Source organism: Carcharhinus amblyrhynchos, chromosome 4, assembly GCF_965287045.1.
Source record: "Carcharhinus amblyrhynchos chromosome 4, sCarAmb.v2.hapA, whole genome shotgun sequence".
NCBI lineage: Eukaryota > Metazoa > Chordata > Chondrichthyes > Carcharhiniformes > Carcharhinidae > Carcharhinus > Carcharhinus amblyrhynchos.
Window position 1 is genome coordinate 136,999,878 of NC_137327.1, and position 27,342 is coordinate 137,027,219.

Genomic DNA, 27,342 nt, shown 5'->3' on the forward strand with positions numbered 1-27,342 from the left:
CAACCCACAGCACGTGGACTGCAGCGATTTCAATAAGATGGCTAACCACACCTTCTCAAGGATAACTAGAGATGGGTAATAAATGCTGGCCAGCCAGCGAAGCCCAGGAATGATTTTTCTTTTTTAAAAAAAAAAGCTAAGAACCATCCATTGAAAACAATGATTTATTGCAGTTTGGACTGCATATGATGTGAAGCCTTTCTGGGGGAGAGAGAGGTTGGAGTTCCCTGGGTTGAGTGCAAGAAATATGCAGAGCTTCAAAGAGAAACCTAGAAAAAAGTACAGTGGCAGAGGTTAAGCGTATAAAACTAAAAATTCATTCAGAATGATGGCAGTAAGGGAGTAGTTGGGGAAGAGATCACAGCTGTAAACACTGGTTAAGTCCTGAGGGCCAGTACAAAGCTGTAAATATGATCTTCTCTAAGTATTCAAACTGAAAGATTTCAACAACATGCCTCCCTCAATCAGAAACAACATGAGGAAACCTGTTTTTACAGTTAGTTATGATCTGGAATACACTGCCTGAAAGAATGATGGAAGCAAATTAAAGGATAGATTTTCAAGTTTAAAGTTTATTTATTAGTGTCACATGTAGACTTGTATTAACATCTGCAAAGGAGTTACTGTAAAAATCCCCTAGTTGCCACACTCTGTTCAAGTACACTGAGGGAGAATTTAGCACAGTCAGTGCACCTAACCAGAACCAGTCTCGAGAACTGTGGGATGAAACTGGAGCACTCACAGGAAACCCATGCAGACACGGGAAGAACATGCAAACTCCACACAGACAGTGACCCAAGTTGAGAATCGAACTCTTGTCCCTGCTGGTGTGAGGCAGCAGTGCTAACCACTGTGCCACCATCTCGGGCACTGGGATTGGGCAAATACTTTGAAGCAAAAGAAAATTACAAAGCTGGGGGGGCAAGAGCAGGGCAGTGGGATTAATTAGATAGTTCATTCAAAGAGCTGGCACCAGGCACAATGGACTGGTCTCTTGAACTGTCACATTTTACAATCCTCTCATTCTAAATAGAGATACTATTTCGACTACTTTTGACTTCAGTCGGGTCATGGAAGGCTAAAAGGCAAAACATTAGCAAAATTGATTGTAAGTGGTAAATGAAACAATTATCTGTACAGCAAAACACAAGTAAACATCAATCAACATGGATTGTAAACGCAAAGATTCTTCCTGACCACCACCTTTGACTTTGAAGAAGCTTAAAGGAGATTGTGGGAAAACTTTTATACGTGCCGGACCTTCTCTTCTAAAAGGCTTTTGACAAAGTGTCCCACAAAAAGGCTCAACTCATTCTAGGAATTCATGATAAACCTGGGAATTGGAACTAAAGGATCACATTGAATAATAATGAGGTGGAATTTTAACTGATTTCCTTTACCCCTTGGGGAATATATCGGGGAGCTTCTAGAACTCTTGGAACCAAATTGCAGCAGTCGCCTGCACCACCCTCAGGAAAGGGAAGAAATTTGGTGATTTATGTTGTGAAAGGTCAAAAACAAATTTAGGAGATATTAAATTAGAAACAATGCAGGAAAATTGTGAATATCTGATGGTGGACAGTATCATTGATCTGAATTTTGGTCACAGCCATCCTTCCAGTCAGAATGCAGGATTGCCTGAGATGCTGGAACATTAATGAGTAACAGCTGCTGAATACTTTATCTCATTCTGAGTGTGTTAGTCAAGGAGACTTCATCAAAGACTGAAGCCTACAATAATTGCTTCTCTGGCAATGTGTTTCATAGTCGTGGACTGCACACTGGAATCATTTTGTGCAGAAATGCCCCTATGCATAAGGTTGAAATAGTTAGTATTTCCTTCAACAAAAAAAAGTGAGTAAAATGCTGCCTTTCAACTAAGGGAGCGACCAGCACATAGAACATTACAGCGCAGTACAGGCCCTTCGGCCCTCGATGGTTCCACTGGTTGGCGTAACAATCTAATGACCCTCTAACCTAAACTATTCCAATGTTATCCATATGCCTATCCACCGACCATTTGAACGCCCCTAAAGTTGGCGAGTCCACAACTGCTGCAGGCAGGGCATTCCACGCCCTTACTACCCTCTGAGTAAAGAACCTACCTCTGACATCTGTCCTATAATTTCCACCCTTTAATTTAAAGCTTTGTCCCCTCGTGTTAGCCATCACCATCCGAGGAAAAAGGCTCTCACTGTCCACCCTATCTAACCCTCTGATCATCTTGTATGCTTCAATTAGGTCACCTCTTAACCTTCTCTCTAACGAAAATAACCTCAAGTCCCTCAGCCTTTCCTCATAAGACCTCCACAATTTTGCAAAATTCTAGCTAGACTACAGTGGAACTTGTGTCTATATTTTTATGATACTAGTTTTACTTTTATTTGTATTTGAGGGGCAGAGGGATAGCCCATATAGTGCTGGATTTGTGACAATTCATTTCACAGGTATTGGTGTGCATGAATAGGGATTGCAGCTATACTGTATTGGACGATTACATTGTTCAGAGTCCTTGGTATTTAGTAAGCTCAACTGGGTAAACAGGATGATGCAGTTTGCTGACAGTTTCACTGCCCCTTTTTGTCTGAGCTTCGTGGAATTGAAGAGCTGGCTTTTTTCCTGCTTTGCTTGCACCTGCAATTTGAACTCAATTGTCAGGAAGCTATTATTTATATCTAGCCGGGCCAGCCCTGAGGTTCAGAGGCACTACGTTTTTTTTAATAGCATGAGCATTTGATCTCCCTCAAAGCCAGTGCTTTGGGAGCTAACATTCTGTGGGGAATTGCGGACAGAAAAACCTATTCCACCAGGCACGAAAAATTCATTAACTCTGAAAAATAAATTGATCAAAATCTCCGGTTTTAAATCACTTCTTCCATATTGACTCTGTAATAATTTTTGAGCAAAATTTGATACCAAACCAGCCACAGGATAACAGTAGATGGTTTGTTCCCAGGCAGTGCAGCAGGAATGTTGCGTTGGCACACAAGACCCTGGGCTCATTTTCCTCTTCTGCATTTTGTAACTGTCAGAGCCTGTGCTCCAGTTCATAGGGAAGTCCAGTCCCTTAATTTGATGTCAAACTGTCTGACTGAACACAATTCAGTGGTTCCTATTTTCCCTCTTTTTTTTGGAATGGTAGCAAGGGATGCCCCTAGAACAAATGAGCTCCAATTTTCATTTTGTACAAATTTTATTGTTAGTGTTTATAGTACAATCTTTTGGACTTTTTCTGTATTTCTGACATCCTTCTTCAGTTTATTTTCTCAGTTGGGGGGGTGGGGGGAGGTTGTATTTAAAGCACCTACAATATAGTATGTTGTGGAATCATAGAATGTTTGCAGTGCAAAAGACGACCACTTGGTCCATTGTCCCCTGAAAGAGATGTCATTGGGTGACTTGCTATGTTTGCTCTTAGCTAAGTGCGCAATATTAGGTGTGGCACTGCTTTCAGGTGTGTGATGTTTGGCCAGTATGAGCAAATTCAGTCTCTTTTTCACAGAGTAACTTGATATACTTGCCTGATGTCACAATACTAATGCCTGAGCCAGTGTTCTGAGGTTGCACACGACTACCATTTGCTCATCCTGAGGTTTATTGCATATTTCTGTTTGTCCTTTGCACCAGAAACATTGGAAAATGCAAGTATGTCGCACCTTTGACTGTAGAAGCTTGCTCCAATATGCGTGAAATGCAATTTTGAGTAGTAACATGTAGACTTCAATTGAAACTGCAGGCAATGTACTGTAACATACAATTGGGGAGATTCGACTTATTATTGTCAAGTATACAGTGAAAAGTACTGTTTCTTGCACAATATACAAACAAAGCATACTGCTCATAGAGAAAAGGAGAGAGTGCAGAGTGTAGTGTTAGTCATAACAAGGATGTAGAGAAACTTAGCGCAAGGTAAGTCCATTCAGAAGTCCGACAGCAGCAGGGAAGAGGATGTTCTTGAATCAATTGATACGTGACCTCAGACTTCTGTAACTTTTTCCCGACGGAAGAAGGTGGAAGAGAGAATGTCCAGAGTGTGTGGGGTCTTTGATTTATGTGGAAGTGTTGACAGTGCCAGTGGATGGGAGGCTGGTTTGAGAGGCGATGGTGTACTGATAAAGTCACTGGATTATTAGTCCAGAGATCCATTTCTAAGGACATGAATTCAAATCCCACCGTGACTGCTGCTGTCATTAATAATTGTAAAACCTCATTTGGCTCTTTAGGGAAGGAAATCTGCCACCCTTAGCCACTCTGGCCTACATGTGACTCCAGATCATCACGTGATTAACTCTTAACTACCCCTTTCAAATGAGCTAGCAAGGCAATTAGGGATGGGCAACAAATGGTGGCCTTGCCAGCAACACCCAAGTCCCATCAACAAATTAAAAAAGATACAAAATACATTTTGGGTCATCTACTATCCAGCATTAACCGATCTGGATTCCTTAAGGTGCCATTTTCTTCTATAGACAATGTAGAGTCCACATGCCACCTTGTGCCAGGAATAGCACACTGCCAGCCATTTTAGGGAATAATCCCTTGAGTTCTGTATGGGGCAGCTCTCCTTCCAAGCTGCATGTGTGCAATTCCCATGATCCTATGAGTTAAGAGTGCCAACCCACCCCTCACCCATAGACTGCAGCCGTTCTTTCATGTTGGCTTTTCAAGCCTTTTAATTTTGGCCATCACCTCTTCCCAGCTTTGTCAATCTTGTGGGCCATTTCTGTGCCTTTTTTTTTAAAGAGAAAGCTGCAGGAGCTTTTTGGCGACATGTGACATATCCCTTTCTTTTGAGTAGCACCAAGTATTTGAGTTTTTTCCATTAGCTGGTTGTGCTCAGTTAATTGGCATGGGAATTGACCCTTGCATTTTGGTCATAGAATCTGTACAGTGCAGAAAGAAGCCATTGATGCATCGTGTCTGCACTGACTGTTGCCCAGGCTTACCTCATAACCCCACGTATTTACCCCATGAATCCTCCTAACCCGTATACCTGGGTACCCTATGGGCAATTTTTTAACAACCAATCTAACCTGCACATCTTTGCACTGCGGGAGGAAAGCAGAGCACCCAGAGTCCTGGCTGAGCTTTAGTCAGGGTATGTCCTGGTTATATACAATACCGCCCAAAGAATGATGTAAATAAAGCACATGACACAGGCCTAGGGTCAGTGTGGTGTTGGCCAGAAATGTGCTCAGATCTAAACATAGAGGTGGCTCCATGCTGGTACTCTTTACTCTACAAGTGCGTGTAGTTACAAGTAGTTTATGTAGATTGTAATCTTCTGTATATTGACAAAGACTTCCTTAACAGACACATTCTGTTTTTTTTTAAAGAAAGCATTATAATGGAGCTCAATTAACTTTCTAGCAGTATTACCCAATTACATTTTGTTTTGAAACGTTGGTTATAATGAGAGAGGGTGCGAGTGAGGAAGCTACTTTCTGTCACATGAGGAAAGTGTCAAATCTAATTTGGCAAACTGCCTCTTATTGGGAACTGAGTGGTTAATGTCATTAGCTTCGCTTGTGCAGAGATGTGCAGGGGAGATAATATTTTGTGCTGAATTAGAAAAACACACACAAGGAGAATTTTGTGATAAGATTGATTTAAAATTGTTTAGTTTTAGCTGACGGCGGATAAGCAACTGCACGTGGTGGGGGGGGAGACCTGCCTGTTGCTGCATCATCATCTACTTGTCAGCAATGCTGTTTTCTGCTTCCTGCAAAGTGTCAAGCAACGCACGCTCCTTTTATGGAGACATCCATACGCAAGGTTTTTGAGAAATGACCGTTACATATTTGCATATATACCACATGAAACTGTGGTGCTGTGGCTCTGCCAGACAGCTGTAGTTTTTAAATAGAGACTAAGAGCTTATTGGAAACCAAAGCCTAAGTTCTACAAATTGTCAAGTGAACCAGAAATGTGAAACAAGTGGATTGGGAAATGTGAGTCTTGTGGCCAAAGAAAAATTGGCATCAGTGGTGATGATATTTACAATGCTTGCCATCCCAGAAGAAATACAGAAAACCACTCCAGTCATCCAGGCTCTGTGACCCTGCTAGATATTACAAAATAATTGTGCTTTTCACCAAGACCATGGCTCCCATTAGCTGTAAAGGTGCACCAAAGTATTATGCAGAATATAGAGAGCGTAATAGTCATTGTTCATTACTGGAATGCACTAAACCACAAGTTCTCTTTTTCTGTGCAGTGTAAAACTAGGCGGGGTGGATTGTAATTCAAGCAATGACTTTGCAACCATGGGAGCAATTTTCCCATTTCAGTATGGGATTGGCTCACTCATTTGTTGCCTGATTTTGAGGGGTTAAGGGCCCATTAAGAGGCAGCCTCTGTCTTTTGTCATCCTCCCTGCTGATGTACCTGTGACCTGGCTCACTCCTGTGATCTTATAACTCTGGTGCCTGTCCTTCCTTGAGAAACCACGGCCTCCTCGGTGACTCTGAACACAAGCTGTCAGTCTCCAATTGATGTGGAGATGCCTGTGTTGGACTGGGGTAAACACAGTAAGAAGTCTCTCAACACCAGGTTAAAGTCCAACAGGTTTATTTGGTAATACCAAATAAACCCGTTGGACATTAACCTTCTGTTGTGAGACTTCTTATTGAGTCTCCAATTGGCCCACAGCAGCTCCTGATTGGCAAAACATCTGTCCATTGATTCGAGGAGAATGTCTGCTGCTGACCTCGTCACTACCGGATTGGATTGTGGTTTGGTGGGCCTCTCTGAAGAAGCAGTGCATGTCTCACCAGTTCTCCAGCCTGCAGCGGAGAGGCCCCAACAAGGTTCTGCAGTATGGTTCAATTGGCAGCACTCCCAACTCTGAGTCAAAGTTGTGGGTTCAAGTCACATTCCAATATTCGCGCTGAAACTTCAGTGAAGTACTGAGGGATTGCTGCCATCTTGGAGGTGCTGTCTTTTGGATTCAGCCTTTTTTCTCCTTCAAGTGGATGCAAAGATTCCATGACACTATTCCATAGTCATAGAGGTTTACAGCGTGGAAACAAGCCCTTTGGCCCATTTGTCCATGCTGTCTTTTTTTTTTAAAAATGCCCTAAAACTAGTCCCTATTGCCCACATTTGGCCATATCCCTGTATACCCATGTAACTGGCTAAATGCTTTTTAAAAGATAAAATCGTAGCCACCTCTACTACTACCTCTAGCAGCTTGTTCCAGACACTCACCACCCTCTGAAAAAATTGGCCCCTAGACATTTTGTATTTCTCCCCTCTTACCTTAATCCTACGCCCTCTAGTTTTAGACTCCCCCATCTTTGGGAAAAGATATTGACTATCTAGCTGATCTGTGTCCCTCATTATTTTATGGATCTCTATAAGATCACCCCTCAGCCTCCTATGTTCTAGAGAAAGAAGTCCCAGTCTATCCAGCCTCCTCTTATAACTCAAACAATCAAGTCCCAGGAGCATCCTGGTAAATCTTTTTTGCACTCTTTCTAGTTTAATAACACCCTTTCTATAATAGGATGACAAAAACTGTACACAGTATTCCAAGTGTGGCCTTACCAATGTCTTATACAACTTCAAGAGGTCCTCACTCCTGCATTTAAAGAAGCACAGAGAAATTCCCCTTGGTGTCCTGAACAATAGTTACCCTGACCTTTACAAAAACATACCTGCTCATCTTCAGATTGCTGTGTGCAAATTGACAGCCGTGTTTCCTACATTACAACGTTGTCAATCTTTCTGAAAGAAGTACTGTTCAGGTGGAAGGCATTTTGGATCTGGTTGGGAAAGGCACTGTACCAATACAAGTCTTTATTTTGGTGCAAGACATACCTGCTTCTAGACGGAAGGGTAAAAATGATTCTTCTCACGTTTAGTTTGATCCTGTGTTTGAGAATATCTTTAATCACTTCCCCCATCCCCTCAATATTTTTCTCTGCAATTAAAATAAATCACTAATTAATTACAACTTTTTTATTTGAAGTCAAAGTGAAATTCGCAATGCAAGTGGAACCAGTTCTTTTCCTTTCCAATACGTTTTTACTGGTTTAGGAATATGATTTAACGAATGCCTTTGCTACATAAAAATGAGAATCCAGCCAGAGATCACATTTTGGCAACACTGAATGTTACCAATCATGGAACAATTATTCTCATGCCAAGCAATGCCACTGATGTAATTATATCACCAGTCTGCTCTTCCTGATCAGAATAGATTGGTGATCGCACCTGCCTTCACTCTGGCATAGATGTGGCATTGATTGTTGCTTATAGGCTACATTTCCAATCTGAATACCATCTACTCCATATTGCAAGGTGCTGCAACTTTATTGGCAATCTCTGTGGGATTACTTGTACACTTTTTTTGGTTAAAAAATGGGATGCTCGCCCTGAGGTTTAGTCACCTAGTTCCACTCTGGCATAAGCCATTACTCAGAGGATAAGGAGGAAAAGTTTTTAAATGGGGAAAATATTTACTGAATTAATTTCAGTTTCAGTCTGGAAATTGATCCAAACTGTTTCCTTCAAATCCAGACTGATCTTTTGAGGATTTTTAAAAGTCTTCTACAGAACAGATGCTTACCAGATGTAAGCTAGCAAGTACAGCAATTCTAACTCCAACCATGAATCTTATTTAGCCTGACATTGGAGACAGGATAAAATGCCTGGTTTCAATGGTAAATTTGCCCAACCCATATTGTTAGAGAACCCTGTTGTGCCTGCACCTGTTTATAAATGCGCTCAGTCTGCCACACTCTCTATATTAGGGGTGTGTTAATTTTTATTATTCCAATATTAACAAACAGCACTATAGCATGTTGCTATGACTGTTTTAAAAATTACCTTTTTTGAACAAGATTCTGAAGCTACAGATTGCTCACATGCACCAGTCAGTTTCTAAATAGTCACCACATTTGAGGGAGTTTGGCAAACCTTTTTATTTTGACCCAGAGCCTCAAAAAGGGAAGTGATGTAATTTTTTTTGATTGATTTAAATCTATTGGGATTTGCTTGAGATGATGGGTGGAAACAAGGCCCCAATGCTCTATATATCAGCAGGAAAAAAGAAATCTGAGAGACCATCCAAGAGTCTCTCAATGACATTGAGTCAATGTCTTGGTTAGAGGGCAGAAAGTAATGGTGAGGAACTGGAGTGACAGCAAAGCAGTCAGTGTTATCATTGCCTTATCTCCTCCCAGGAGATCAGAGTGGTGAACGATTTTAAACCTTTGAATTTCAGGGTGGCACAGTGGTTTGCACTGCCGCCTCACAGCGCCAGGAATTTGGGTTTGGCTCCAGCCACGGGTGACTGTCCTGCGTATAGTTTGCACCTTCTCCCCACGTGGGTTTCTTCCCACACTCCAATGACGTGCAATTTGGTAGATTGGTCATGCTGAATTGCCCCTTGGTTTCCCATGATGTGTAGGTGAGGGTGGATTCGTGAGGTAAATATGGGGATAGAGTTTGGGTGGGATGTTCTATCAGAGTTGGTGCAGGCTCGCTGTGCCAAATGGCCTGCTTCCACACCGAGTAGGGATTTTGATTTTTGAACTCTCCAAATCCTATTTCTATGGAGGCGTCTGTTACGTGTTTTAAACTCTTGGGTCTTGTTGTGTGCCAATGACGTGGTTATGTAGCATGTTTTACATTTCAGACCACACATCAAGCAGGGAAAAGAGAACTTGAGAGAAAAATGCAAAGGATGCATTGAGCTGAGTGTCTATAGATGGAAGCAGTGAGACTGCTGCTGTCCCTGAGACACATCTGATTAGATGGTTATCCCCCATGATTTTCATCTGCACCAAAAGAAGACGAGCAATAAAACAGTCCTGCAGCTGTGTTACTTTGAAAAATTTCTAAAATGGTGCCATGCCACTGAGAAGGACAGGAATTTCAGCATATATAATGCCTTTCAGTAATCACGAGCTTTTCTTAACTACATTTTTACAATGTGTAGCTGTTGCAGTATAACTGCAGGTGATTTTTTTTTTTCAAATCCTTTTCCTGAAGGCTATTCTTACTGCTAAATGTTAAGTTTATTTATTAATGTCACAAGTAGGCTTACATTCACACTGCAACGAAGTTACTGTGAAAATCTCTCTAGTCGCCACCAAACCAGCGCCTGTTCGGCTACACTGAGGGAGAATTTAGCTCGGCCGATGCACCTAACCTCCGACTTTAACAAGATCACTGGCAGCTGAAGAATAGTGTATGGAATTCTGCACTGGTTTTTAAGAATGGAACTCTGCTTTCACTTGCAAATGGATAGCGTAACTCTATCACTCTCTTCTAGAAAAAAATGTGGTGGTGATAACCAGGGCCAACAGTGTAACTACAGACACGCAAACTAGAAGTCCTCAGAAATATTACCTTAAGTGGGCCACGCCAGTGCAGATCAAATTTAAACTTTGTTTTATAAAAACACTTTTTTTTTAACAAGAAATGAAATGAGGAAAAAAGCCAGCCTGCTCAAGCAGCCCACTACAGATGAAGCATGTACACTTTTTATAAGCTGCACTGTTCCAAAGGGAATTAATAATCTGAGGTAAAATATTCAGTGAAAATTGTGGGAATATTTTCCTTGCCATCACGCCCCCCCCCCCCCCAAACCCCCAACCCCCACCCCACCCCCTGGGCGTGTTTTGCTGTGGCAGAATTGGCCTACCATTGGTTGCCGGTGAGATCTTCCAGTGCCTTGCCACACTGTACAGACATTCCAGCTGTTCACACCCTCCTTAACTGGGGAATCTGCAGCAGGAAGGTGGGGCGGTCACTGTCAGTGAGATCGGCTGGAAAATCCGCTGTGAGAATCAATAGAATAGAATCTCTCTACAGTGTAGAAAGAGGCCATTTGGCCCATCAAGCCTTCACTGGCAACAATCCACCCCGGTCCTATCCCTGTAAACCCCATGCATTAACCCTGCTAATCCCCCTAACCTACACATCTCTGAACGCTAAAGGACAATTTAGCACGGCCAGTCAACCTACCCTGCACATCTTTGGACTGTGGGAGGGACCCAGACAAAACCCATTCAGACACAGGGCAAACCAGCAAGCACTACACGGCCACCCAAGACTGTAATTGAACCCGGATCCCTGGTGCTGTGAGGCAGCAGTGATAACCAAGGTGTCACCAATTGGTGCAATTGTTTCGCACCCAAACACAGGAACCAATGTTATTTAAGAACATAAGAACATAAGAAATAGGAGCAGGAGTAGGCCATCCAGCCCCTCGAGCCTGCCCCGCCATTCAATAAGATCATGGCTGATCTGTCGTGGCTCAGTTCCACTTTCCCGCCCTCTCCCCATAACCCTTAATCCCCTCTCTTATCAAGAACCCATCAACCCGCTTCTTAAAAATATTTAGCGAGGTAGCCTCCACCACTTCAACGGGCAGAGAATTCCAGAGATTCACCACCCTTTGAGTGAAGAAGTTCTTCCTCAACTCCGTTCTAAACCGCCCCCCCTTTATCTTGAGGCTGTGCCCCCTAGTCCTACTGTCCTTTCTGAGCGGGAAGAGTCTCTCCACCTCTATCCTATCCATCCCATTCATCATCTTATACGTCTCAATGAGATCTCCCCTCATTCTTCTAAACTCTAACGAGTACAAGCCTAGTTTATTCAGCCTCTCCTCATAGCTCAACCCCCTCAACTCCGGCATCAGCCTAGTAAACCTCCTCTGCACTCCCTCCAAGGCCAAAATATCCTTGCGTAAGTACGGCGCCCAAAACTGCACACAGTACTCCAGCTGCGGCCTCACCAATGCCCTATACAGCTGCAGCAAGACCTCCCTACTTTTATATTCAATCCCCCTCGCTATGAAGGCCAGCATCCCATTCGCCTTCCTGACCACCTGCTGCACCTGCAAGCTGGGTTTTTGCGACTCATGCACAAGGACCCCGAGGTCCCTCTGCACCGTCGCCTGCTGCAGTTTTTCGCCACGTAAGTAATAATCCTTCCTACCGTTATTCCTACCAAAGTGGACCACCTCGCACTTGCCAACATTAAATTCCATTTGCCATTTCCTGGCCCATTCGCCCAGCCTATCTAGATCCTTCTGCAGACTCTCCACACCCTCCGTGCAATTTGCTGTTCCACCAATCTTGGCGTCATCAGCAAATTTCGACACCATACACTCGGTTCCCTCCTCCTGATCATCTATATAAATGGTAAATAGCTGAGGCCCCAGCACCGACCCCTGAGGCACTCCACTAGTCACCAACCGCCAATCCGAATAGCACCCATTGACCCCCACTCTCTGCTTCCTATTTGACAACCAGTCCTCTATCCACGCTAACACCCTACCCCCAACTCCATGCCCCCTTACCTTCTGCAATAACCTCTGCAATAACCTCTCTCTGAAAATCTAGAAAGACCACATCAACCGGCTCTCCTCTATCCACCGCCCTAGACACATCCTCATAGAACTCCAGTAAATTTGTCAGACACGACTTCCCCTTAATGAAACCGTGCTGCGTCTGCTCTATCAAGCAGTTCCCCTCAAGATGCCTCGCTATTTCCTCCCTGATGACGGATTCTAACATTTTACCTACAACAGACGTTAAACTAACCGGCCTATAATTCCCTGTCTTTTGCCTGGCACCCTTCTTAAACAACGGCGTAACATTAGCCGCTTTCCAATCTTCCGGCACTTCCCTGGAATCCAGCGATGTCTGGAAAATAACCACCAAAGATGATTTAAAGATGACTTTTTTTTCGCAAATAACATTCTCAGATTAACATGTGAAAGGGATGAGCATTTTGTTTCACATGAGCAAAGCATTGCGGGCAACAGAAGTGATTGTATCTGATGGTACCAGTGAGAATGTTAATTTTGCTTTATTAAAATATTTCAATTCCACCAGCACTGGCAATTAATTCAATGTTCTGCATGCAGACCTACTGAATGGTGAGGAATATGTGATTTTTTTTCATCGTTATTGTACAATTTTGTATTTCTAAAATGTGCACTAATTCGTAGCTAATTTTATACATACCTTTTTTGTGTTTGGAGATTAAGCAACATTTGGCTAACAGCGCCTTTTCCCCTTAGGATTATTCAGCCTTTTAAAATTTACTTTGATTCTATTCATCCCTTTGGAGATTAACTTGGATGAAGCCCATGACAATACATGTTATTGCTAATTGCTTCACCCAAAGGAAAATTAGAGAAACCTACAGCCATAACATCTTCCTGAATAAATAGTGCCTGTTGACAAAAAGAAAACTCATTTTGCCATCCTGATGCTGAATTGCTGGCTATTGCATAAATGATCTAACACTGGCATTCCCCTCCTTGTTTCTCTCTTCCCCCACACCCCATAGTATACAAGGAAAAGTATTGTTTCTTGCGCAGTATACCAACAAAGCAAACCGTTCATACAGAAGGAAAGGAGAGAGTGCAGAATGTAGTGTTAGTCATAGCTAGGGTGTAGAGAAAGATCAACTTAATACAAGGTAAGTCCATTCAGAAATCTGATGGCAGCAGGGAAGAAGCAGTTCTTGAGTCGGTTGATATGTGACCTCAGACTTTTGTATCTGTTCCCGATGGAAGAAGGTGGAAGAGAGAATGTGTCTAGGGTGCGTAGGGTCCTTGATTATGCCGGCTGTTTTTCTGAGGTAGTGGGAAGTGTAGACAGAGTCAATGGATGGAAGGCTGGTTTGAGTGATGGACTGGGCTTCATTCACAATCCTTTTATAGTTTCTTGCATTCTTGGACAGAGCAGGAGCCCATACCGAGCTGTGATACAACTGGAAAGGATGCTTTCTCTGGTGCTGCTGTAGAAGTTTGGTGAAAGCTGTAGCATACATTCTAAATTTCCTTCCATCTCTTGAGAAAATAAAGACATTATGGGCTTTCTTAACTGTAGTATCAGTATGGCGGGGGGAACCAAGACAGGTGGTTAGTGATCTGGACGCCTAAAAACTTGAAGCTGTTGACACTGCTTTCCCCTCCGCAGGGGAATTGTGGTAAACACAGTAAAAAGTCTGACAACACCAGGTTTTAGTCCAACCGATTTATTTGATAGTAAACTCTCAAGCTTTCGAGGGGACTCCCTCTTCGTCAGGTGAATGGAGAGTTCTGTTCTGGCCTCGGACAGAACTCTCCATCCACCTGACGAAGAGGGAGTCCCCTCGAAAGCTTGTGAGTTTACTATCAAATAAATCGGTTGGACTAAAACCTGGTGTTGTCAGACTTTTTACTGTGTTTACCCCAGTCCAACGCCGGCACATCCACATCGGGAAATGGTGGCCCAGTCTTGGTGCATTCACTTTAAATCACCCAAGTGAATGCTGTATCTGGGATGCAAGTCAGGATGGAGTGGGTGTTGGGAGTATTTTAGATTCGCAGCATCAATACTGCTATATTTCAAATTGATTTTCATTCTCGCTTGTCGACTGTCTAAACATACTCTGTTCAGTCTATCTCTGGGTTGTAAATCTGGATTGACGTTTTGAGGGATGTCTAGTGAAGGGCAGGGAGTGAGATTGCCAATCAATTATTAGCTGAAACATGTCCCAAAGAGGAAATTACTGCTTTTTTTTTTTCCCCCTTCAATGTGCCTTGACCGGTCAAGATATTTTCTGAGTGCGTACATTGCTTCATGTAGATGAACTTCAAGCGATGTCCTGTTTAAAAGCTGAAAATATCAATGTTCCTTTCTTCACTCTCTCTCCAGATACATGTGACGACTGCTGAAGATGTCCGATAGTATTGATGCTGAAGAGAAACCACCAGCTCCTCCCTTGAGAATGAACAGTAACAATCGCGATTCATCTTCCCTTAACCACGGCTCAAAGCCTCTTCCATTGGTTCCTGAGGAGAAGAACAAGAAAGCCAGACTGCGCTCCATCTTCCCTGGAGCGGGTGATAAAAGTAAAGTATCAGCCTCTCTGCTCTATTTCTAAAATAGTTGTCATTGTAAGGGAGATGAAAATTTATATTTTGATGGGACAAGGCTCAGATTTGATCTTGGGTCTTTTGTGAATTTAGTGGATCTTTGCTGGGGTTATGGGGAAAGGGGGCAGATTTGACCCCAGTATTCCTGATTTTGGTAGGAAAAATAATCAAGTTTTTGACTATTATGAGTGCTGTTGGGTGTGGAGGGGTGTATGGTTGTTGGGTGAAGGACAGAGTGTGACTTGTCTTGATGCTTGCCGCCTGTTGTCACTCACTTTGTTAGCTACTCAGGAAATGTAGCAGAGAGGGTAAACAATGGATTTAGTAGCAGAGAGTTTTCAATAGTCCATCCATTTGTGATGTTACAAGGTCTCAGGAACTCCTGCTAACTGAGACTGAAATGACCTCTTTTCTTCCTTCCTGAAGCCCCAGAAAGCCCTCCAGGCAAAGGTAACAGGCTGGCTTCTTGATTCCAAGGAGCATTTTTTAAAAATGATTTTTGGAGGTGTCTTTTGTCTCTCCTAAAGCTTCCATATTTCCTGGTGTCTGTGTTTCCCTTTTACAGCTGTGTGCTTGTCACCTGAAACAGCACAGAGTCTGTCCCTGTAATGAGACTTGAGCTGAGATGTTTTAGTGAGGGTAGATGAATGGGAGTTCTGTTCTGCATTTCCATCAGACTCCTGGACCACCCAACTCTTCCAGTGCTGATGTCTTCAAATGGTAATATTTTGGGTCTAACAACAATGTTGTCTGTTTAAAGGCAATCTTTGAACAGAATTTTGTAGGCTGCCAGTCCCCAAGCCTCCAGAACAGCCCTAATATAAAGAGAGACCCATTTCTCCTACCAGGTCCCTAACAGCAGCCTCCAGAGAGAGAGAGAGCGACCTCTCGCTGCTTTCGAAACCTGGCAGTAACTGCTGGCTTAGCTTTTCCCCTTAAGAAGATGACATGCATTTATAGTCGCAGTCTAACAAATACAGTTAGACTTCAATTTGTATTAAAAAAGATAAGTTTGGAACACAGTCAGAAGCAAATGAGCCCTGCAATTTGACATGATTTTGTTAATATGCAAGGCTCTGAGTCCTCATTCTATTTTGGAGACCAGTCCACCTCTTGCTAAAGGCATGGCAGGTGCCCAGAGGAAAAAGTCTAATGTACCTAACACAAGATTGTGGAGCTACCTATCGACCTTTCTATAATTTTTAATGAAGTTAATTTTTAGGTGTTGGAAAATGCCTCTCTCTCTCCATACAAAACACAATGGTTTTATTGAACAGTTAATACGCTGGGTGGACTCTCTCATTTCAGCCCAATATTGACGGAAGAAAGTCAGAAGTTTTAATTTGGCACGCGGCAGAATTGCTCAGGTTGCCACTCGCTGTCTTCTGCAATGTGATCGAAAATCAGTCCAGAATCACATCTTTTAATAGAATGGTCTTCAATGACTGCAAAGTGTTGGGGAATGTTTCATGCAAGAAACAAAATAGAAACATTAGAGCTTAGGGTAAGGTTGAAAGAGATCTCTAGGTATTAGTAGACTTCAATCACTTCAAGAATTATCAAAACCAAATCGAACAGCAAACTAAAATAGGTATTCCCAGAAACCTGTAACAGATTAGTTGACATTTTCAGGTATGACAGGATATTAACTTTGGGTGTTTTATCTTTACAGAAACTGTTTCTGCCATTTTCTGTTCTTGTTCCAGGTTTCCAAGTCGCTCCCGCACTACATACACGAACCAATCGTTCATGTTCAAATGGTACAGTGCCCTAGTCAGACCAGACCTTCTCCATTTAGTAACTGAGACATGGAGAAATTTCAAGTCTTGCAGTTTTTCTGCATGGGGGTATATATCACAGCCTCAGTGAATCACAAGGAAATACTGGAGTATAGTGTTTGAAGCCTCACCAGGAGGTACTGAACAAGAACATCTTGGGATATACAAGATAGTAAAAAGCAATCTGTATAGGAGGCAATAGTCATGTGGTATTATTGCTGTACTATTAATCCAGAAACTCAGCTAATGTTTTGGGGACCAGGATTCGAATCTCAGCATGGCAGATGGTGGAATTTGAATTCAAGAAAAAATATTAGAATCCTTACAGTGCAGAAGGAGGCCATTTGGCCCATCGAGTCTGCACTGGCCACAATGCCGCCCAGGCCCCAGCCCCGTAACCCTGTGCATTTACGCTAGCTAGTTCTCCTGACACTAAGGGACAATTCAGCATGGCCAATTCATCTAACTTGCACATCTTTGGACGGTGGGAGGAAACCGGAGCACGCGGAGGAAACCCATGCAGACACAGGAAGAATATGTAAGAATATAACTGGGAGCAGGAGTAGGCCATCTAGCCCCTCAAGCCTGCTCCGTCATTCAATAAGATCACGGCTGATCTTCTCATGGACTCGGCTCCACTTACCCGTCCGCTCACCATAACCCTTAAATTTTTGAACAGTAAAGGAATTATCCATCCTTGCCTTAAACATTCAAATGAGGTGGCCTCAACTGCTTCACTGGACACGGAATCCCTTTGGGTGAAGATGTTCCTCATCAACTCAGTCCTAAATCTGCTCCCCTTTGTTTTGAGGCCATGCTCCTGATTCTAGTTTCACCTGCCAGTGGAAACAATTCTCTGCTTCTATTTTATCTATTCCCTTTATAATCTGATATGTTCTATAAGATCTCCTCTCATTCATCTGAATTCCAATGAGTATAGCCCCAGTCTGCTCAGTCTCTCCTCATAAGCCAACCCTCTCAACTCTGCAATCAATAATTTGCACCACGCAGATAGCAACCCAAGGCAGGAATTAAACCCAGATCCCTGGTGCAGTGAGGCAGCAGTGCTAACTACTGTGTCACCATGCTGCCCCGGAATTAAAAATTTACTGAGGACCGTGCAACCATTGTCGACTGTCAGGAAAAAACCCACCTGGTTCACCAAAGCCCTTTAGGAAGAATAATCTGCCATCCTTACCTTGTCTGGTCTACATGTGATTCCTGAGCCATAACAATGTGATTGATTCTCTACTGCCATCTGAAATTGCCTAGCAAGCTACTCCGTTGTATCAATTGCTATTGCAGTTTCAAGAAGACAGCTTAACACCATCTTCTCAAGGGCAGCCAGGGATGGGCAGTAGATGCTGGCCAGCCAGTGAGGCTCATGTTCCATGAATGAATAAAAAACAAACTGGAACATAATATAAAACTGTAAATTCATGGCTGTGGAAATTCTTATTCTTAAGCATATTGCTCCAGTTTGAGTATCTTCCAATTAATCTTAGGAAGAGGGGTTGATCGCAATGTAATCCTGTTCTGCTTTGTAACATATAAAGGAAATTATCACAGATATATTTAATGTGGGACTAATAACTGCAAATACCACAGTTGCACATTCAGGAAGCAGACTTTGTGGCTGTAATGCATTCATTTTCATCGTCTGTATCCAAAAAAACTTTAACTTCCTGAGCTAGTTACATTAAATAATCGTTTTGGGTTCCATTACCAGCTGGAGATGAGTCTGGAAAGGGAATGTTATTTATCTGATGCAGGGAGAATGAAGATGGGACAGATCCTTGACCCAACTGAATGAGTTGGCTTGTGTAATTTCTAAATTAAAGGATGCTGCAAACAGCCAAACGTAACACTGTTAAACGGCTCATTTAATGAAATTAATAAATGCTTCAATCTACACATTATTCGCAATGGTTAATATGCATTTGTTTGTGCAGTTATTACACTCCAAGGATTTCAGATATGTATTTTAAATGCCTTTACCGTATATATGAACTTGAACTTAATTAATATAGAGAGATGGCTTTCAGGGGTGAGCCTTCTATGGCTTGTGTTGTTCAGTTCACGCCTCAACAAGCCATCTGACCATCATCACCCTCATCTACACTCACTGAGCTCCATTTCCATCTTCATGAAAGAATATTTGGAGGTAAAATTTCCCCAATGCCATTTTAACATTTATACGTGCTCCCTTCCTGCTTCTAGCTAACAAGAAGAAAGAAAAGGAACGTCCAGAGATCTCTCTCCCTTCTGACTTTGAGCACACCATTCATGTAGGATTTGATGCAGTTACAGGAGAATTTACAGTGAGTAACCTTTTGCATGAAATATTAATAGGTCTGACAGTCGATAATCAGTGGACCGGATGATTCCAAATACTGAAAATAATTGGATTTTTTTTTTGCCTGGGAGTTCTGGGCGCATTTAGCATCGGTAGGTGGTCTTTGGCAGCTTGTTTTGTTGACCTGGGGGGTCCGGGGGGATTGGATACAACTCCTCCCACAATTCTGAAGCGACTTCTAATTTCCAGTCACTTGTTCAGGAGGCACCAAATGTGGTGTTCTTGTTTGAAGAGCTATCTGTTTTGCTCCCCCCTAACTGGCACTAAGAACCATAGGCTCAGGACAAGCACAAGCAGTTGGCGGTCCAGGATAAGGTGAGGAGAAACATTTTCACTCGTAGTTGTGAATCTTTGGAATTTGGTCTTCCCAGAGGGTTGCAGATGCTCAGTTATTGCGCATCTTAAAGATGGAAGCTGTAGGTTTTTGGGCGATAACAGCATCTAGGAATTGGGGCAAGGTTGGGAAACTGTACAGGTAGAAAGTACCATGATCCTTTTGACAGGCGGTGCAGGTTTGAGGGCCTGTGTGACCTAATCCTGCTCCTATCCCTTGTTGTTCTTGTTTGGAACAATGGTTGTTGCTCCAGATTACCTACAATGCTCCTGGCCTGATATGATATCAATGAATCTATCCACATTTCTGATTGAAAAAGGCAAGGATAGATAATTTTTTTGAACAGTAAGGGAATTAAGGGTTATGGTGAGCAGGTGGGTAAGTGGAGCTGAGTCCACAAAAAAGGATCAGCCATGATCTTATTGAATGGCAGAGCAGGCTCAAGGGGTCAGATGGCCAACTCCTCCTGTTCCTAGTTCTTATGTTCTTACTAAGATGTTTGTCCACTGCCCCCTGCTGGAAAGAGCACATATGCAAATGTCATGTGTGAACACGACTTGCCTGAGCTGTAGTCACCTGTGTGTGAACTCACTGCCAATTCACCCTCTCAGTCTCCCACATTGAAGAATGAGCACTTGGGTAAGGTGACAAAGAACTAGCAACAGCCATAGGACTACAACCCAGCAAGAACTAACCTCTCTTCGTGATGAGAAAATCTTGGAATTTTTCATTTTAAGCCAACATCTAAACTTAGGGTATTTTTATTTCCCGTTTGTGCAAAACTATACTAAATGAGCCTCAACATCCAGATTCCATAATTTAACTGGCTGAGAGTATTTTTTTTTTGCACTAATATGACTTTCTGCTTGATGCAATTTTTTTTCAAAACAAAAGCTTATGGATCATTAGAATCTTTACAGGTGTGGAAGGAGGGCATTCATAGAGTTATAGAAGTTTACAGCAGGGAAACAGGCCCTTCAGCCTAACTTGTCCATGCCTCCCTTTCTTTCTAAAACCCTAAAGCTAATCCTAATTGCCCACATTTTGGCCCATATCCCTCTATACCCATCTTATCCAGACACTCTCACCACCCACTATGTGAAAAAATTGCCCCTCTGGAAACTTTTGTATCTCTCTCCTCTCACCTTAAACCTATGCCCTCTAATTTTAGACTCCCCCATCTTTGGGAAAAGATATTGACTGTCTAGCTGATCTATGCCCCTCATTATTTTATAGACCTCTATAAGATCACCCCTCAGCCTCCTCCACTCCAGAGAAAAAAGTCCCAGTCTATCCAGCCACTCCTTATAACTCAATCCATCAAGTCCTGGTAGCATCCTGGTAAATCTTTTTTGCACTGTTTCTAGTTTAATAATATCCTTCCTATAATACGGTGACTGGAACTGTAAACAGCATTCCAAGTGTTGGCACTGTCTTGTACAACTTCAAGACGTCCCCAACTCCTGCATTCAATGCTCTGACCAATGAAACTAAGCATGCCGAATGCCACCTTCACCAGTCTGTCCACTTTCAAGGAACTATGAGCATGTACCCCCAAGATCTCTTTTCTATAACTCACCCCAATGCCCTACCATTAACTGAAATAAGTTCTGCCCTGATTCAATTTACTAAAATGCATCACCTCGTATTTATCTAAATTAAACTCTCCATCTGCCATTCGTCAGCCCACTGACCCAATTGAACAAGATCCTGTTGCAATCAGAGATAATTTTCTTCGCTATCCACTATGCTAACATACAAACTTACTAACTATGCCTCCTATATTCTCATCTCAAATCATTAATATAAATGATAATAACAGTGGACCCAGCACTAATCCCTGAGGCACACCGCTGGTCACAGGCCTCCAGTTTGAAAAAACAATCCTCTACAATCACACTCTGCCTTCTGTCATCAAATTAGTTTCGTATCCGTTTATCTATCTCGCCCTGGATCCTGAGAGATTTAACCTTACGCAACAACTACCATGTCAAAAGCCTTGCTAAAGTCCATGCAGACAACATCAACTGCTGTGCCCTCATCTACCTTCTTGGTTATCCCTTCAGAAAACTCAATCAAATTTGTGAGACGTGATTTTCCACTCCAAGCCCGTTCGGTCCATTGAGTCTGTACTGGCAGCAATCCAACCCAGGCCCTATCCCCGTAACCCCAGATTTTACTCTGCTAACCCTCCTGACACTAAGGGGCAATTTAGCATGGCCAATCCACCTAACTCTCACATCTTTGACTGTGGGAGGAAATCCACGCAGACACAGGGATAATGTGCAAACTCCACACAGTCACTTGAGGCTGGAATTGAACCCGGGTCCCTGGCGCTGAGAAAGTAGTGCCTGTGCCACCCTATGGCATGTTTTGAATAACAAATCAAATGATTCACTGCAGATGGATTACGGACCATTAGAATTTGTGTGTCTCTGTGATCAGTTGCTCACTGCACTGATTCTTTCTTACTGATCTTTTAAAAAAAATTATATGTCTGTCTCTGTTTCCTTTCCCTTTTTGGGCTCCTGTATCTAGTGCATGCACGATGGCACAGGGTTTATCACTGTTACCTCACAGCACCAGGAATCTGGATTCAATTACAGCCTCGGGTGACTGTCTGTCTGTGTGGAGCCTGCACAGAGATAGGGTGGGGTTATTCAGTGCAGACTTCATGGGCCAACTGGCCATCTTCTGCATGGGAGGGATTCTCTGATTTGTAAGCTGTTTTTTTTTCTTTGTTTTAAAAGAGAATTACATCAAGCAGAAAGTCATATTAATACTCTCAACTAGTTTAATTATGATTTCTGGATGTTGAGGGTAACTGCATGGGTTTCCTCCCACATGCCAAAGAGGTGCAGGTTAAGTGGATTGGCCATACTAAATTGCCCCGTAGTGCCCCAGATTTGTAGATTGGGGAATTAGTGGGGTAAATACTTGGGGTTATGGGGAACAGGTCTGGGTGGATGCCCTTTTAGTGTCAGGGGGATTAGGTGGTGTTAGAAGGATAGATCCAGGGTGGGATTGGCAGTACAGATTTGATGGGCCGAATAGCAGCCTCCTGCACTGTGGGATTCTATAATTTGTATTTTTTTTTTTTTGCTGGAGTCACACTTGTAAATAATACTTTGTCTGACACCTGCATGGGTTTTTATGTAGCTTTGACAAATTAAGTAAGGAACGGCCATGTCAGAGTGGAAAACTTTCAAGGAAGCTGCTGTAACGTTTGGATTATTTCCCCATACCCTAAATTATAACTTGTAATTTTACTTTGTTTCTTGGAAAAAGTGTCTCTGCTCTAAAATTCTGGAAGAATTTGAGTAAAGACAGGTTGTTTGTTCAATGCGCACGCAAACATCATTATACTTTGTTGCATTAAGGCTTCAGCGTTAACTTACTGTGAAATGAATGAAGCAGTGGCAGGATTTGATTTGATTTATTGTTATATGTATTGGGAAATGGTTTTGCACATTATATAGACTGAAACATACCATTCATAGAGCACGCAGGGGTGAAGGAAAGGAGAGGGTGCAGAATACAGTGTTGGGGTAGGTTTTCTACGTCCATTCTGACTGAGGGTCCCTAATAACGTGGAGTTGGTGGTGGTCAGGGGGAGAACACTGACAGCCCAAGGACAAGCATGTAAGCTGATGTGTTGCTAATAGATTTTTGAAGAGGAGCTTAAGTCTATAAGAAGAATATTGCTTGAATTGGAACTAATAGGAATAGATTAGTAGCTAAAATTTGGGTCATGTTTAAGAATTTCAATTGGTAAAATATAAGCTGATTCATTTTGTATAGTTAAACTGTATTGTCAAACAAAGTTTGTTTTGGTAAAAGCTTCCTTGTGTTTCAATAGAATCACATCAGGAATGAAACACCTTATCCTCACATTAATACCAAAATGTATATCATGTTTCTTGTGGGAGGTTTGTTTTGTACGGTGCTGATTTGTCTGTAAAACATGCTGAGCGTACAGGCTAATTAATTGATTTTACTGAGCAATGTTTGTTTTGATCTGAGTTGACGCATTTGTGTTTGTTTGGTTTTTTCCCCGGGGTTTAGAGTAGTTTTTGATTAGGTTGGTTGACAGAGACATGCTTAAGGGGAGAGCTAAGCTTATAGGGAAAAACAGGAGTTATCATAGTCATAGAGGTTTACAGCATGAAAACAGGCCCTTCGACCCAACTTGTCCATGCCACATAAGCTAATCCCAATTGCCCACATTTGGCCCCTATCCCTCCATACTCATCTTGCCCATGTAAGTGTTGAAACGCTCTTCAAAAGACGATTGTACCTGCCTCTAGCAATTTGTTCCAGATGCTCACCACCCTCTGAAAAATGCCCCTCTTGACACTTTTGCATCTCCCCTCTCACCTTTAAACCAATGCCCTTTAGCTTTAGACACCCCTACCTTTGGGAAAAAAATATTGACTATCTAGCTGATCTATGGCCCTCATTATTTTATAGATCTCCATAAGATTACCCCTCAGCCTCCTGTGCTCCTATGGAAAAAGGTCCCAATCAATCCAGCCTCTTTCTGACTCAAACCATCACGTTTTGGTAAATTGTTTCTGCACTCTTTTTTTTTCTAGTTTAATGTTCTTTTCTATAATAGGGTGACCAGAACTGTACAGAGTATTCCAAGTGTGGCCGTACCAATGTCTTGTACAACTTCAACAAGACATCCCAGCTCCTTTTAGTCAAAGTTCTGACCGATGAAACCAAGCGTGCTGAATGCCGCCTTCACCACTCAGTCCACTTGCGACTCCACTTTCAAGGAGCTATGAACATGTACCCCTAGATCTTTGTTCTGTAACTCTCCCCAATGCCCTACCATTAACTGAGTGAGAGAAAGAAATCTACCAAAATGCATCGCCTTGCGTTTATCTGAATTAAACTCCATCTGCCATTTGTCAGCCCACTGGCCCAATTGATCAAAATCCTGTTGCAATCCAAGATAGTGTTCTTCACTGTCCGCTATGCCAGTTGCTGCCAGGTTTTTTTTCTCTCTCCTTTTCTTTCTCTCCTTTTTTCTCTCTCTCTCTCTCTCTCTCTCTCTCTCTCTCTCTCTCTCTCTCTCTCTCTCTCTCTCTCTCTCTCTCTCCTTTCTTTCTCCTCAAAGGGGTTTTTGGAGGCTTGAGGACTGGCAATAGTTTAGTTAATTCATTAGTTAAATTATGTTCTGATAAAAGCTTCCCAAAATTTTAAAATGTGTCAATCACACCTGGAGTAAAACATCTTATCCTCAATGCCAAAATAGAAAAGCTGCTGGTGTCTAATTGAACATTATAAATATATCTTGAGGTTTCCAATCAATACCTTTAACAGTACGTTTATTATCTCAGTGGAATAGAGCTTGAGGAAATGGTTGCTGGAGGGAGGGTGAGTGACCACTGTACAACTCAAAGAATTGGCTTTTTAAAAAAAGACTTTGCTTAGGTTTTAATTTAGGTTGCCCCTCATGGTGGAATGATTTATAAAGAATGTAAGAAGTATTGGAGAGAAATCTTTGCAGTCACTGTTTATTTTCTTGTGGATTCTCTTACACCAAAATTAAATGCTGGATCGCCGGTATTTATGGAGGTTCGTCATGTTCTCACAGCAGATGGTTGTAGGATTCAAGATTTCCAATCTTGGTGTCACAGTTGTGCAGAGGAGGCCAAGTATCTGCCTGTGTAAATCAGGGAGTCCTAACCCATGTCTGAAAGGATTATCATACATTTGTAACCGCCAAGCTGCCTCATTGCTTTTTTATTAATGCAAGGCTTGCAGAGACCAGGGGAAATAAGGGAAAAAGAGCATTGGGCATGCCGTCCCTGTGCTTATTGAGTAAGATGGGGGCATTGCAATTTTTCCTCTGCTTGCTCTTCCAGAAGCCATCAGTTCTCTCACTGGAGAATGATCTGTAGGGGAAAATTGATTTTTACTTGTGTAAGAGAGCTGGGTGCAAAGATGTTGTTCCTTTTAAGAAATGTATTTGAACCATGTTCTTGCGCAGGATCTTTGTAGCAGTTCTAGGCAATCGATGCCTTTCTGTCCACCAGCATTATCAATTGTTGCTGCAGCCACATATTTACTTTAGTGGATAAAATGCTGGTTTTCACCTGAACTAATGCTGCTCTGCCGGTTTTTTTTTTATTTTTTTCCGCCTGGGATTTTACAGTGGGGCTTGATTGGTAGGAATGGTTATGTGATCGGGGAAGCTGGGTTTACACAGTATATTCAAGCTTGGGTGCTGCTTTGGAGTTGAGAGAGAGAACAGTGTCTCTCTTTTCCTCTCCAAGTTGGAGACTGGAATCTACTAGAAGATAAGTTACTTTCTTGGAGATTCTGCTGTGAGAGCACAGATCCTTTCTCTGGGAGTTGCTGTTTTGGAAACTGCTATCTGGATCTCTGTTCATAAGTGTTGAAAATCACGTGACCAAACACCCTTCAGAATTAGCACAAAAACAAGTATGTCTATGGGAATTGCTTTTAAATTGGAACAACAGAGATAGCTAGCTGTCAAGGCTTATACTTTGCCATCTGAGTCTTTTAATTGGTAAAAGTTATTTTAATTCTGTTTGCTTATATTCTAACTGTGTTCTTAAAGTTTCTTTTGATAAAAGCTTCCTAATCAGTTACTTGAATCACATGTGGAGTGAAATGCATTATGTTCACCCTAATGCCAAAATCAAATATAAAATTTAGGGTCTAGTCTAACTTCTTAAACACTTCCTTAATATGGGTAAACAGTTGTTGCAGATCTGATGGGCTAAATGGCCTCCTTCTGCATTGTATGGATTCTTTGGGGATTCAAGCAGGTTTCCTGACAGAATGATCTACTGCAGATATCCATTCCTTATCTCTATTGTCCATAGACACACACTGCTATTAGTGCATTCCTGTACAATGATTGTGAATAAGAACATTGACTAATTTCCTTCAACTATTCCAAGGACAGATCCACAGATTTCTGAGGGAAAGTGTATTAGCAATTTTGAAAAACCTGAGGGTCGATAAGTCCCCTGGGCCAGATGGGATATATCCTAGGATACTTTGGGAGGCAAGGGATGAGATGGCGGAGCCCTTAGCTTTGATCTTTGAGTCCTCACTGTCCACAGTGTGCCAGAGGACTGGAGAGTGGTGACTGTTGTTCCTCTCCAAGAAAGGAAATGGGAATTACTCTGGTAATTATAGGCCAGTTAGCCTTACTTCGGTGGTTGGTAAGCTTATGGAAAAGGCCCTGAGGGATAGGATTTATGACCATTTGGAAAGATGCAGCTTAATCCGAGATAGTCAGCACGGTTTCGTGAGGGGTAAGTCCGGCCTCACAAACTTGATTGGATTCTTTTTGAGGAGGTAACTATATGCATAAGTGAAGATAGAGCAGTTGATGTTGTATACATGGATTTAAGTAAGGTGTTTGATAAGGCCTCCCCATGGTAGGCTCATGAAGACATTGAGGTGTGGGATAGAAGGAAATTTGGCCGATTGGATAAGTAACTGACTGTCTTGTAGAATGATGTGGGTCCATTCACCTGACGAAGAGGGAAACCTCGAAAGCTTGTGAGTATTATCAAATAAATCGGTTGGACTAAAACCTGGTGTTGTCAGACTTTTAACTGTCTTGTAGAAGTCAGAGAGAGTGGTGGTGGATGGAAAATTTTCAGACTGGAGGCCAATTATCAGTGCTGTATCACAGGGATCAGTGCTGGGTCCTCTGCTATTTGTGATTTTTATCAATGACTTGGAAGAGGGGGTGGGTTAGTAAATTTGCTGATGACACCAAGATTGGTTGGAGTAGTGGATGAGGTGGAGGGCTCTTGCAGGCTGCAAGGAAACACTGATAGGATGCAGAGCTGGGCAGAAAAGTGACAGATGGAGTTTAACCCTGATAAATGCGAGGTGATTCATTTTGGTAGGACAAACTTGAATGTGGATTACAGGGTCAACAGCAGAGTTCTGAGGAATGTGGAGGAACGGAGAGATCTTGGGGTTC

At 42.4% G+C, this 27,342-nt stretch overlaps 1 protein-coding gene across 5 annotated transcripts in view; it reads left to right on the top strand.

The window, feature by feature from the left end:
- Positions 1–27,342, top strand: part of LOC145342393 (serine/threonine-protein kinase PAK 3) — a 247,444-nt gene that overhangs the window by 154,678 nt on the left and 65,424 nt on the right. For all 5 annotated transcript variants that reach the window (XM_080187944.1, XM_080187945.1, XM_080187943.1 and 2 more), the window contains 2 exons: positions 14,670–14,866; positions 18,889–18,989. In XM_080187944.1, coding sequence (XP_080044070.1) covers positions 14,692–14,866; positions 18,889–18,989 — 276 coding nt within the window. In that variant the 5' untranslated portion in view covers positions 14,670–14,691. The remainder of the gene's footprint in view (positions 1–14,669; positions 14,867–18,888; positions 18,990–27,342) is intronic.